General features: G+C 44.5%; 1 protein-coding gene across 1 annotated transcript; it reads right to left on the bottom strand.

The window, feature by feature from the left end:
- Positions 1-1,746: 1,746 nt before the first annotated feature.
- MUC22 (mucin 22) lies at positions 1,747-6,121 on the bottom strand. Its single transcript, XM_036022580.1, has 3 exons — positions 3,601-6,121; positions 2,568-2,601; positions 1,747-2,321 (listed from the first exon to the last, which is right to left on the bottom strand). The coding sequence occupies exons 1-3, from the start codon at positions 6,119-6,121 to the stop codon at positions 1,766-1,768; spliced, it is 3,111 nt and encodes a 1,036-aa protein (XP_035878473.1). The 3' UTR covers positions 1,747-1,765.
- Between the last annotated feature and the right edge of the window lie 5,819 nt (positions 6,122-11,940).

Below are 11,940 nucleotides of genomic sequence, written 5' to 3'. Positions count from 1 at the left end.
ATATATCAGGGGAGAGGAAAAGTCCCTCTAAAAGAGAAAAAATATGAAATTAAGTTCTCTTCTTCCTTATCACTGTACATTTCCATTTCATTGCCAGATTTTCACTTTTCAAAATTACCTATTTTCTCCTCTGTCCACCATCCTTATTGTATTTCTGTGTGTATCACTCTCTTCTTGTAGTTTTACTGTTTCTCTGCCTGAGAAAATACCCTTACTTGTTACCTTATTAACATATCCTCTGCAGTGTAAGGTTATGTGCTATTGGACTTTTGAGAGAAAAGTGAATCCACATTCCTATGTGAAAGATACAGAGACTCACCTGAAAACTTTTGTTAGTAAGGATGCTGAGGATAGGAAAATGGAATTGAGAGCCCTCATAAAGCCCTGTGATGACAGGCATGAACTTGGGAAATAAACTGCCCTGGGTTAGAGTCCCTGATCTGCCACTTACTGCATGAGCTGGAACAAATAAGACCACAGAGCTCCAGCTCCCCTACCTAGAAGGTAGGTATAATATCCCCATAAGATTACAGAGCAAACTGATTGACATAATGCATTGTAAGCACTCAGCCCTGGGCCTAGCACTTAGTAAAAACTCAATTAATGTTAGTTCTCATTACCTATTGACCTTGCACATAAAATTATAGGTAATTTAGAAAGTGATTCCTGGATGATGGGTCATTATTTTGTAGCCTAACTATGGAGATAGGCTGAGAACTTTGAAATAAAGAATACCAGTAACTTGGCTATGCCTGCCAAACCTTTGCAACTGTAATGTATTTTTCGCTCGTGTACCCACTCTTACCAGTGGTACACTAGTCATTGTTTAACAACCAGCTCTCAGAGGAAAAAAGGACATGATTCGTATACTTGCCCATTTCAGTGAATGCTACCACCACAGCATATTTTAAGTGACCAATGTGACATCAATGAATTCAGAGTGGGAAAGAGATGCATGCACAGTCGCTTGTCAGGCTGTGTGACCCAGCATCAGAATACCACTGATTCACATCATCCCTCAGATATGAGCTTTCTGAAAGGAGCTGTAAAAAAAGCATGACAAATATAAATAAATTTCAAATTTTATAGTAAAATATATATTCAGAGAAAGATTAAGACCAGAGAGCATAGATGCAATGGGAGATCAGAGAGTAACTGTCCCAGACAGAACATGAAATGAGAGTATGGATGAGCACAGGAGATGTGTGCAGTGGAACACAGCCAGAAGCCTGCACTTTGGATGGCTGAATATTGCTGTTTCCTAGTTTAGGTTTATTTTTCTTTCCTTCTCTTTCAGATTTGGTGAAATGTCCTGACAATTATAGCTCATCAGCTGAGCTGAGGAGAACCAAAGACAGATTTTTCATCTCTACCTGTGCAAAAGCATCAGAAAAAAAAATTACTCAAGAAGAACCAGAACTAAAATTAGTAGTGGAGGCAAGTGAGAGTCAGGGCCTGAAGACCCTCAATCCTTGGAGATTCTACTCAGTGCTAAAATATTTGAATGCCCAGATTTTGATTTATTAAGAAACATAATTTTCTTTAAATAACTTTTTTCTAATTTTTCTCCAGTCACACAATTTTCTTTTCTTTTGGCCCTAACATCACTTTTTTCCTTTTCTTCTCCCACCTTATACCTCTTACCTTCCCTGACTCAGTCATTCTCTCCAGTCTTTGTAACATGATAAGCAATTCCTTTCTTCAAAGCTCACAAATCCACTCTCCTCTCTCTCTGGATATATTAATTGCACTACTTATTTGAGGTCTACTTGCATTCATCTTCTACCTTTTTGGAAGTCTCCCTTATTAACTCATCCTTGATACCTACCAGGCAAAAACTCAGTCCCACTAACAATCCAACACTGACCATGGTGGCAGCCAGAGAGATGAGGATGATGGCCCAAGGCTGCAAACGCCCACTTGGTTTAGTGACGTTTGTTGATGCGTGGCTCTCATGGACTGTATTTGTGCCCATGGTGACTGAGCCAGGTTTATGGGAGCTGGTGCTGGTTCCAGGAGTGCTGGTCAGCTCAGAGGTAGACCCTGTACTGGTGGCCCTGGTCCCAGGGACAGAGGTGGTAGATGATGCTCCAATAGTGGACAAGCCCAGGCCAGAGGTCTTCAGAGCAATCCCAGGGTCGGCACTGCTGGCAGCAGAGGGCATGGTCTCCATGCCAGTGGTGGCAGAGATGGGTCTAGCAGGTCTTGTTCCAGTGGTGCTGGTGCCTAGGAAATGGGTCACACAATGTGCTGCATTTGTAGTGGAGACAATTAAAGGGGAGGGAGGTATACTTAGAACAGAGGAGTTGAATCTGGCACACCTGTGGTGGTGGTGTTGGTGGCTGCAGGAGACGCATTGTAGTGGGAGGACAGATGGTAGAAAGTAATTTACTGGAGGTCATGGTCCCCAGAATAGAGGCGAGTGTCTCAGAGAAGAGGAGGTAGAATATGTCTGCTGGTGACACTGATGACAGTGGGGGCAAAGGATTGAGGAAATGTGACTGTGACTCATGCAGAGCAGACCTATTCAAGTTCAGAAGTGCTGTCCAAAGAGATAAAAGTGGTACTTGTGTGATGTAGTCACTGGGTGTAAGGAGGGTCCTGGAAGAAGATGAAAGAATGAGAGATACTCATGGGTGAGTCAGTGGCCATGGCTGGGAGCAGAGGTGACATGACCTAACACCATCATGGTGGTTATAGAGGTCCAGGTGAGCGTGGTCCAAACAGGTGTGGAGGAACCTGACCCACGTGGAGGAGGCCCGCTCCAGGGACAGGTGAGGGTGGATTCAGAACAGCCACCAGTGGCTGAGGGCCTACTATAGCAGAGGCAGTGGAGGTGGTAGTTCCACAGCAACAGCCGTGTTTGCATCAGAAGTGGTTACACAGATGCACAGCAGTGTCACTCACTGAAATAGCAGTGGGGGGCTCAGAATGAAGTATGTATAATCTTATTCAACATGAGTGCTGATGGCAAGTGCAGATGTGGTTTTGTTCAGAGCAAGTGCCAGGGCAGGAGAAAAATCATTCTGGTCTAAGACTGGGACAAAGATTGGCAAACGTTTTTTGTAAAGTGTCAGATGGTAAATTTTTTAAGTTATCTGGGTCACACAGACTCTGTCACAACTATGCAACATAGCTGGAAAGCAGCTATAGATGTAAATGAACATACTGGCTGTTCTCCAATAACACTATTCTTGGATAAACAGTAACAGGAGACACTTGACCTATGGATGGAACCAGGGGTCGATATATTGAAGATGAGGTGGTGGTGTCACAGGTGGTGGGTTGTCCTTGGCACAGAAGTGAGAGTATATGGAAAACTGGGATAGTTGTCAATAGAATTGAGGTAAGTTTCCTGTTGGCAAAGTGATGGGATGTAATTAACTTGTAAGGAGGGTATATTTGCAAAGAAGTGTTTCTGATTGAGATAGAAATGATGGACACAAAACAAAAGGAGGGGAGGCCAGAGTAGAAATAAGGAAGAATGAAGAACAAGGGAATAAAATTATATCTAATAGATGCAGTGACTTGACTAGAGTCTAGCCCAGAAATGATAGAAACAGGTGATAAGGTGCTTAGAGAAGGTGTAATAATTAGTACCTGGTACAACTGTGTTGGTCATGAACTGAGTGGAAAATTCAGTGACCTTGGTGGACACCATGGTGGTGGAAGAGTCTCTGAAAAATCTGGAGACACTGGAGACTGTTGTTTCCCCAGAAGCAGAGGTAGAAGCCAATGAGTGCGATGAGGCCAAAGTGAAGGCTGTGGAGGACCCAGAAGGTGAAGTGGAAGCTTTGGTGTCCCCAAACACTGTGGACGAGAATATGGCTGGCACAGATTCTGAGACAGAGTCTGTGGTGCTCTTAGAGGCTGTGGTTAAGACAGTCAGGGTCTTAGAACCTATGGTGCTATTTGCAGTAGGCACAGAAAAAGTGGAAAAATCTGTTGTGACCTGAGAGGCTGGTGAAGAGGCTGCAATGGACGTGATGGTATTCAAGCCCATGCTGGAAGATGTGGTGCTCACAGATGGAGTTGAGGATGGCATGGTAGACTTAGAGGCTCTGGTGGAGACCATGCTGCCAACAGACTCTGAAGTGATCTCTGAAGGTGGACTATAGGCCATGCTGCTCTCAGGTCTTGGAGTGGAGGCTGTGGTGTTGTCAGAGTGTGTGGTGGACAAAGACATTTTGATAGAGGAGGTAGTGCTCTTAGAGGCAGTGGAGAAGGCCACAGTGGTCTCAGAGGCTGTGGTGGAAGCTATGGCTGTCTCAGAGCCTGTGGTGGTTTTAAAAACTGTGGGGGGCAAAGCTGTTATCATGGAGGATGAGGTGCTATCAGTGGCTATCGTGAAGGTTTTGTTGGATGTGGATGCTGTGTTCAGCTCAGTGGGCACTGTGGTGGCTGTGAATGGCACAGAATTTTCAGTTGTCACAGAGCTTTTACTGGAGACTATAGTGGCATTGGTAGCAGTTGTGGTCTCAGCTTTGGTGGTGTAGGCCTTGGTGGTCTCAGATGATGTGTTCTTAGAGCCAGAGCTTGAGGCTGAGGTGGACATAGATGTTATTGCAGAAGATGCGGTGGTGTCAGGGACTGTGGTGGATCCCACAGTGGACTCAGAGGTCAAAGTTGACACTGTTGTGGGCACAGATGCTACTGTGGAGGTTATGATGCTCTCAGAGACTGTGGTTGAGGCCAGGATGGGAACTGACATTGTCTGGGAGCCCCCAGCAGTCTCAAACACTGAGTTGGAGGCATTTGTGGGTGCAGATGTTGTGGTAGTCTCCATAGGCATTGTGGTAGCTGTGGGGGTCTCAGAGAACAGGGTGGGAGCCACAGTGAACTTAGAGGTTGGAGTAGAGACTATCATGGGCAGAGATGCTGTGGTGGAGGATGTAAAGGTCTCAGAGGGCATTGGGGAGATTGTAGGGTTTTCAGAGATGGCAGTTGTCACAGAAGCTTTGGTAGAAACTACAGCTGTGTCAGAGCCTGTGGTGGTGGCTGTGGTGGATACAGACGTTTTGGCAGTGGACGTCATAGTCTCAGGTGATGTGGTAAAGATCATGGTAGCTGAAGAGGCTGAAGAGGAGGCCATGGTGGGTCCAGAGGTTGTGGTGGAAACTATGGTGGCCTTAGAGCCTGTGGTGCTTTCAGAGGCTGTGGTGAAGACTGTGGTAGGCACAGACATTGCCGTGGAGGTCCTGGTGGTTTCAGAGGTTATGGTAGAGGTACTGGTGGGCACAGAGGCTATGGTGTAGGAAATGGGAACCTCAGAGGTTGTGATGATGGTTGTGATCATTTCAGAGCCTGTGGAAGCCTTAGAGTCTGTGGTGGGGCCGGTAGGGGGCAGAGATGTTATCATGGAGGAAATGTTGGGTACAGAAATTGTGGTAGGGAGAAAGATGATCTCAGATGAAGACACTGTGGTGGATTCAGAGCCCATGGTGTGGGCTGTGATGGGCAAAGATGTTATGGTGGTAGGTGTGGTGGTCACAGATACTGCAGTAGTCTCAGGAGGCATTGCAGTAGTTGTGGAAGACACAGACTGTCCTTGTGTGCCAGCGGCTTTGTTGGAAACTATCATTGTCTCAGAGACTGTGTCAGAGGCCAGGGTGTTCTCAGAGTGTTTGATAGTTTCAGAGGCTCTAGTAGTCTTGTGGATAGAAGATATGGTGGTCTCAGAAAATGTAGTGTTCTTAGTGTCTAAGGTAGAATTTGTAATGGGCACAAATATAATGGTGGATGTGGTGATATCAGAAGCTATGGTGGACTCAGAGACCAGAGTAGAAACTGTCATGGTCAGAGATGCTGTGGTAGAGGACTCAGAGTCCATAGTGGAGGTTGTTTTTGTTATAGGTGTTGTAGAGGGCATAGTGGTCTCAGAGACCGTAGTGGAGGCTGTGGTTGGCACAGATTCTGTGGTGGAGATCACGGTGCCGTCAGAGGCCGTGGTGAAGCCCATTATAGATATAGACTCTGCAGTGGTCCCAGAAACAGTGGTGGTTTCAGAGGCTGTAGAGAAGACCATGGTGGGCACAGGTGTTATGATGGAGGATTTGGCACTCTCAGGGGCTGTATTGAGCAACGTAGTAGGCACAGATGCTGTGATGGTCTCAAAAGGCATTGTGGTGACTATGGAGTACATAGATGTTGCAGTTGTCCCAGAGCCTTTAGCGGACACTGTAATGGTGTTACTTTCTGCAGCAACTGTAATAGAGACTGTGATTAGGGCATCCAGGGAAGAGTTGTCATTTGTTTTAATTTCTGTGCTCAGAGAGGCCCTGACGCCTGTTGTGACTGGTGTTTGTAGGGATGTCTGGCTTTTCAATGGAACATTATAAGAATTTTTTTTTATCAGATAGCACAGTATTTTTCATCTTTCTTTTCTTTTCCTCTCTAATAGCAATTTCTGCTTTTTATGGACATTAAAATCAACGTTGTTCCTTCTTTAAAAAATTGTTTTTATTGTTGTTCAATTACCATTGTCTCCATGATTCCCACATTACTCTCCCCTATCCTAAGTGTAACATTGTCCTTCTTTCTACTAGATGTGCTTATACTTTCTTTTAGTTCTGAATAGCTTATTATTGAAATATGTGTATTCCATCTTTATATTGATATGGGTTTTCTTCCTTCCTCTGTGATTGTTTTATTCCTAGTTTGTTAGAGTCATTTTTATTTTTTAAGATTTTATTTATTTTAAGAGAGAGGAATCAAGGAAGAGAGGGAGGGAAACATCAAGGTGTAGTTGCCCCTCGTGTGCCCCCTACTGGACAACACAAGCATGTGCCCTACAGTGGGAATCAAGCTGGCAACCCTTTGGTTTGCAGGCTGGCGCTCAATCCACTAAGCTACACCAGCCAGGGCTGTTAGAGTAATTTTTTAAAAATTAGTTTGCCCTGGCCAGGTGGCTCAGTTGGTTGAAATGTCATCCCATACAACAATATGTTGTGGGTTTGACCCCTAAGCACATACTTAGGTTGCAGTTTCAATCCCTAGCCAGAGCACATAAGGGAGCCAACCAATTGATGTTTCTCTCTCTCTTCCTTCCTCTCTCTATTAAACATATCCTCAGGTAAGGATTTTTTTTTAAAGAATCAGGAGGGTTATCTTGATTGCAGAGGTCCCCCTGAGGAGTAAGGGATTCCAGCCTCACACTGGGCTCCCCAGCCAGGGACATCAGTGCCAAGGAGTCCCCATAACATCTGGCTATGAAAACCAACAAAACAAATCAGTGAGCAAAACAGAACCAGAGACATGGAAATAAAGAAGAAACTCACAGTGACCAGAGGGGAGGAGGAGGGGGATAAAAGGGGAAAGAAGGGGATGGGTCAAGTCAAGGAACATGTATAAAGGACCCAAGGGCAAATACAATGGTGGGGTGAGGGGAGGACTGAAAGTGGAAGGTGGGGGTGGGTAGGGCAGGGGAGACTAATGGGGGAAAATGGGGACAACTGTAATTGAACAACAACAGAAAATAAAATAAAATAAAATATAAACAGTTTAAAAAAAAAACAGTGGGAATTGCATCCAAGTGAGTTGAAGAGTTGCTGAAGTCCCATACATTTCTCCTGAGGACCGTGAGTGGACTTGCTGGCTCACAGACTCACTCACTCTGGGATCCAGTGCAAGGTTGGCAGCCCAAAGAACATCAGGGATATATGGGGAATAACTGAATTGACTAGCTTCATGATGCAAGAGCTGGATGGGGAGAGGTCAGGGCAGCTCTCTCCAGGGACAGAATTGCTGGCAGGTGCTGTTGTTCCTTGGTTGAACCCTTCCCACCACCCAGCCAGTCTGGCCCAGGAAGGCACCAAATCTGAGTTTCTTTTAACTTGGCTAATACTGATCACTTACCCTGGTGATTCCCTGAGATCCCCATCCCACCCACCTCACATGCCCAGCCCTAGCCACATCCAGTAGCTTTTGCACACAAAGGCCCAGCCTTAGCTAGTGCTGTGAACCTTCCTAAAATTTCTCAAAAGTCCACAAAACCCATAAAAGCAGCAGCTGGCCTCACTATGACCTGTACCTCTTGCAAAGTGGCCCTAAACCCAGCACAAGTGGCATTTAGTTTTAATTTGCATTGTAACTTCCACCAGGCAGCCCCAAGCCTGGTGCAAGTGGCAGCCAGTGTTGGCTTGAAATATAGCTTCAACTAAGCATCCACAAGCCTGGCACAAGAGGCAACTGGCCTCAGCTCACTTTGTAGTGTTCACCAAAGGGTCCCAAGGCTGGCACTAGTGGCAGCTGGCCTTGGTTCACAGAACAGCTCTTTCCAAGTGCCTCCAATCCCAGCACAAGTGGCAATCAATGACAGATCATTTGATGATCTCACTAGGTTGTCCCAAGCTGGGCAAAAATGGCTAGCACCAGAGACCTCCCAAGAACCTTCAAAACCAACATGCCAGGTGGCCAGATTCAGACCACACCACAGCACCACCCAACTACCTCCACATACAATAGACATGAAAGGCAGGCCCAGCTGTCACCAGAGCCCAGCTTAAGCAACTTCCGCTCAATAGGATCAGCCCTACACAGCCACTTGTCTGGTATAGCCACAGCCAGTCCTCACAGCCAGTCAGACCGAGGTCAGGCTCACCCACTCATGCACCAACAGCAATCAAGGCTCAACTACAATAGGAGGGCACACACAACCCACACAGGGGAAACCCCTGGAGCACCTGGCTCAGGTGAAGAGTGAGACTGCACTGTTGGGCCTCACAGGACACCTCCCACATGAGGGCTCTCTGTTAGAACCATGAGACTTAGCATCTTTACCTAATGCATAGAAACAAACATAGAGAGGCACCCAAAAGGTGGTGACAAAGAAATATGTCCCAAATAAAAGAACAAAAAAAAAAAACAAACCACTCCAGGAAAAGATCTAAATGAAATGGAGAGAATCAATCTACCAGATACAAAGTTCAAAACACTGGTTATAAGAAGGCTCAATGAACTTAAGGGAAGAATGAGTGAACTCAGAGTAAACCTCAACAATGAGAGAGAAACTATTAAAAAAAAGAAGCAGTCAGGAGACTTTCAGGCAAGGTGGAGACATAGGTAGACACACTGTGCCTCCTCACACAAACAAAAGAAGGACAATAACAAATTTAAAAACAAAAAACAACCAGAACTGACAGAAAATCAAACCATATGGAAGTCCGACAACCAAGGAGTTAAAGAAGAAACGTTCATCCAGACCAGTAGGAGGGACAGAGACTGGCAGCCAGGAGGAGAGGACTCTCAGTAAGGCAGTGGCTGGAGGAGCAGACAAGGTGGTGGCTTGTGGACTGGGCAGTCCCACATTTGGATGCAAATAAACCAGGAGAAACAACTGGGGAGCAAGACAGACCACGCAGTCCAGAGGGTTCCAGTGCTGGGGAAATAAAGCCTCAGAACCTCTGACTGTAAAAACCTGTGGGGGATGAGAGGGCAGTGGGAAACACTCCCAGCCTCACAGGAGAGTCTGCTGGAGAGACCCACAGAGCCCTAGAATGTACACAAACCAACCTACTTGGGAATCAGCACCAGAAGGGACCAATTTGCTTGTGGGTAGTGGGGGAAGTGACTGAAAGCTGGCAGAGAGCTGAGAAAGTGACACTGTTCCCTCTCAGACACCTCCCCACATACAGTGCCACAATGCAGCAAGATGGGTTGCCCTGCCCTGGTGAATATGTAAGACTCTGCCTCTTAAAAGTAACAAGTATGCTGAGACAAAAAAAAAAAATGGCCCAAATGAAAGAACAGATCAAAGCTCCAGAAAAGATACAACTAAGCAACAAAGAGATAGCCAACCTATCAGATGCACAGTTCAAAACAATGGTAATCAGGGTTCTCACAGAATTGGTTGAGCTTGGTCACAAAATAGAAGAAAAAGTGAAGACTACCCAAAGTGAAATAAAGGAAAATGTACAGGGAACCAACAGTGATGAGAAGGAAACCGGGATCCAGATCAATGGAGTGGAGCAGAGGGAAGAAAGAAACATTCAACCAGAACAGAATGAAGAAATAAGAATTCAATAAAATGAGGAGAGGCTTAGGAACCTCCAGGACATCTTTAAACATTCCAGCATCTGAATCATAGGGGTGCCAGAAGGAGAAGAAGAAGAGCAAGAAATTGAAAACTTATTTGAAAAAATAATAAAGGACAACTTCCCCCATCTGGCAAAGGAAATACACTTTCAGGAAGTCCAGGGAGCTCAGAGAGTCCCAAAGAAGTTGGATCCAAGGAAGCACACAGCAAGGCACATCATAATTAAGTTACCCAAGATTAAAGATAAGGAGAGAATCTTAAAAGCAGCAAGAGAAAAGGAGACAGTTACCCACAGAGGAGTTCCCATCAGACTGTCAGCTGATTTCTCAAAAGAAATCATGCAGGCAAGAAGGGGCTGGAAAGAAGTATTCACAGTCAAGAAAGGCAAGCACCTACATCCAAGATTATTCTGCCCAGCAAAGCTATAATTTAGAATGAAAGAGCAGATAAAGTGCTTCCCAGATAAGACCAAGTTAAAGGAGTTCATCATCACCAAGCCCTTATTGTATGAAATGTTAAAGGGACTTATCTAAGAAAAAGAAGGTAAAAAATATGAACAGTAAAATGACAACAAACTCACAGTTATTAACAACTGAACCTAAAACAAAAACAAAGACAAACTAAGCAAACAACTAGAACAGGAACAGAATCACAGAAATGGAGATCACATGGAGGGTTATCAGTGGGGAAGTGGGTGGGGAGAGAAGGGAAGAGGGTACAGAGAATAAGAAGTATAAATGGTAGGTAGAAAATAGACAGGGGGTGGTTAAGAATAATATAGGAAATGGAGAAACCAAAGAACTTATATGTATGACCTGTGGACATGAACTAAAGGGTGGAAATGAAGGTGGGAAGGGGTGCACAGGGTGGAGAAGAATAAAGGGGGTGAATGGGACAACTGTAATAGCATAATCAATAAAATATATAAGAATAAAAAAAGATTAATTGGACACATGAAATACTCTGAGTCATTAACAAGCTTGATGTGATATAAGAATATATGAAAGACCAAGGGGGTGGGTATATAGTTACTGAAGGAGAAAATTGTAGGAAACCAGGTTAGAGGGGAACTTTTAGACCACAGTAAAGAGGTTAAGTTTCATTTCAAATACATTGAAAATCCATTGAAATAACAATCTAATTAATTTATCTTCATTTGTTTTTCTTTTTTCTTTTTTTAATATATTTTATTGATTATGCTATTACAGTTGTCCCATTTTCCCCCTTCACTCCCCTCCACCCTGTACACCCTCTCCCACCCACATCCCCTCCTTTAGTCATGTCCATGTGTCATAAGTTATTTAGCTTCTATATTTCCCATACTATTCTTACCCTCCCCCTATCTATTTTCAACCTACAATCTATGCTACTTATTCTCTGTACCTTTTCCCCCTCTCCTCCTCCCACTCCCCTGTTGCTAACCCTCCACGTGATCTCCATTTCTGTGGTTCTGTTCCTGTTCTAGTTGTTTGCTTAGTTTCTTTTGTTTTTGTTTTAGGTGTGGTTGTTAATAATTGTGATTTTGCTGTCCTTTTACTATACATGTTTTTTCTGTATCTTCTTTTCTTAGATAAGTCCCTTTAACATTTCATACAATAAGGGCTTGGTGATGATGAACTCCTTTAACTTGACCTTATCTGAGAAGCACTTTATCTGACCTTCCATTCTAAATGAAAGCTTTGCTGGATAGAGTAGTCTGGGATATAGGTCCTCATCTTTCATGACTTGGAATACTTCTTTCCAGCCCCTTCTTGCCTGTAAGGTCTCTTTTGAGAAATCAGCTGACAGTCTGATGGGAACTCCTTTGTAGGTGACTGTCCCCTTATCTCTTGCTGCTTCTAGGATTCTCTCCTTCATTTTTACCTTGGCTAATATAATTATGATGTGCCTTGGTGTGTTTCTTCTTC

The sequence above is a fragment of the Phyllostomus discolor genome, chromosome 4 (genome assembly GCF_004126475.2).
Source record: "Phyllostomus discolor isolate MPI-MPIP mPhyDis1 chromosome 4, mPhyDis1.pri.v3, whole genome shotgun sequence".
NCBI classification, from domain to species: Eukaryota; Metazoa; Chordata; class Mammalia; order Chiroptera; family Phyllostomidae; genus Phyllostomus; species Phyllostomus discolor.
The sequence above is the reverse complement of the archived record's forward strand: the minus strand, read 5'-3'. Positions and strand labels throughout refer to the sequence as shown.

What these genes read in the sequence shown, in the direction of transcription:
- MUC22 (XM_036022580.1), bottom strand. Translation starts at nt 6,121, where the DNA reads ATGCCTTTTGAGACCATCACAGCATCTGTGCCTACTACGTTGCTCAAT. An exon ending in GACCAACACAGTTGTACCAG is followed by an intron (nt 2,602 to 3,600) that starts GTACTAATTATT and finishes ATCTTCTTCCAG; the next exon opens with GACCCTCCTTACACCCAGTG. An exon ending in CCAGTGACTACATCACACAA is followed by an intron (nt 2,322 to 2,567) that starts GTACCACTTTTA and finishes CCACCACCACAG; the next exon opens with GTGTGCCAGATTCAACTCCT.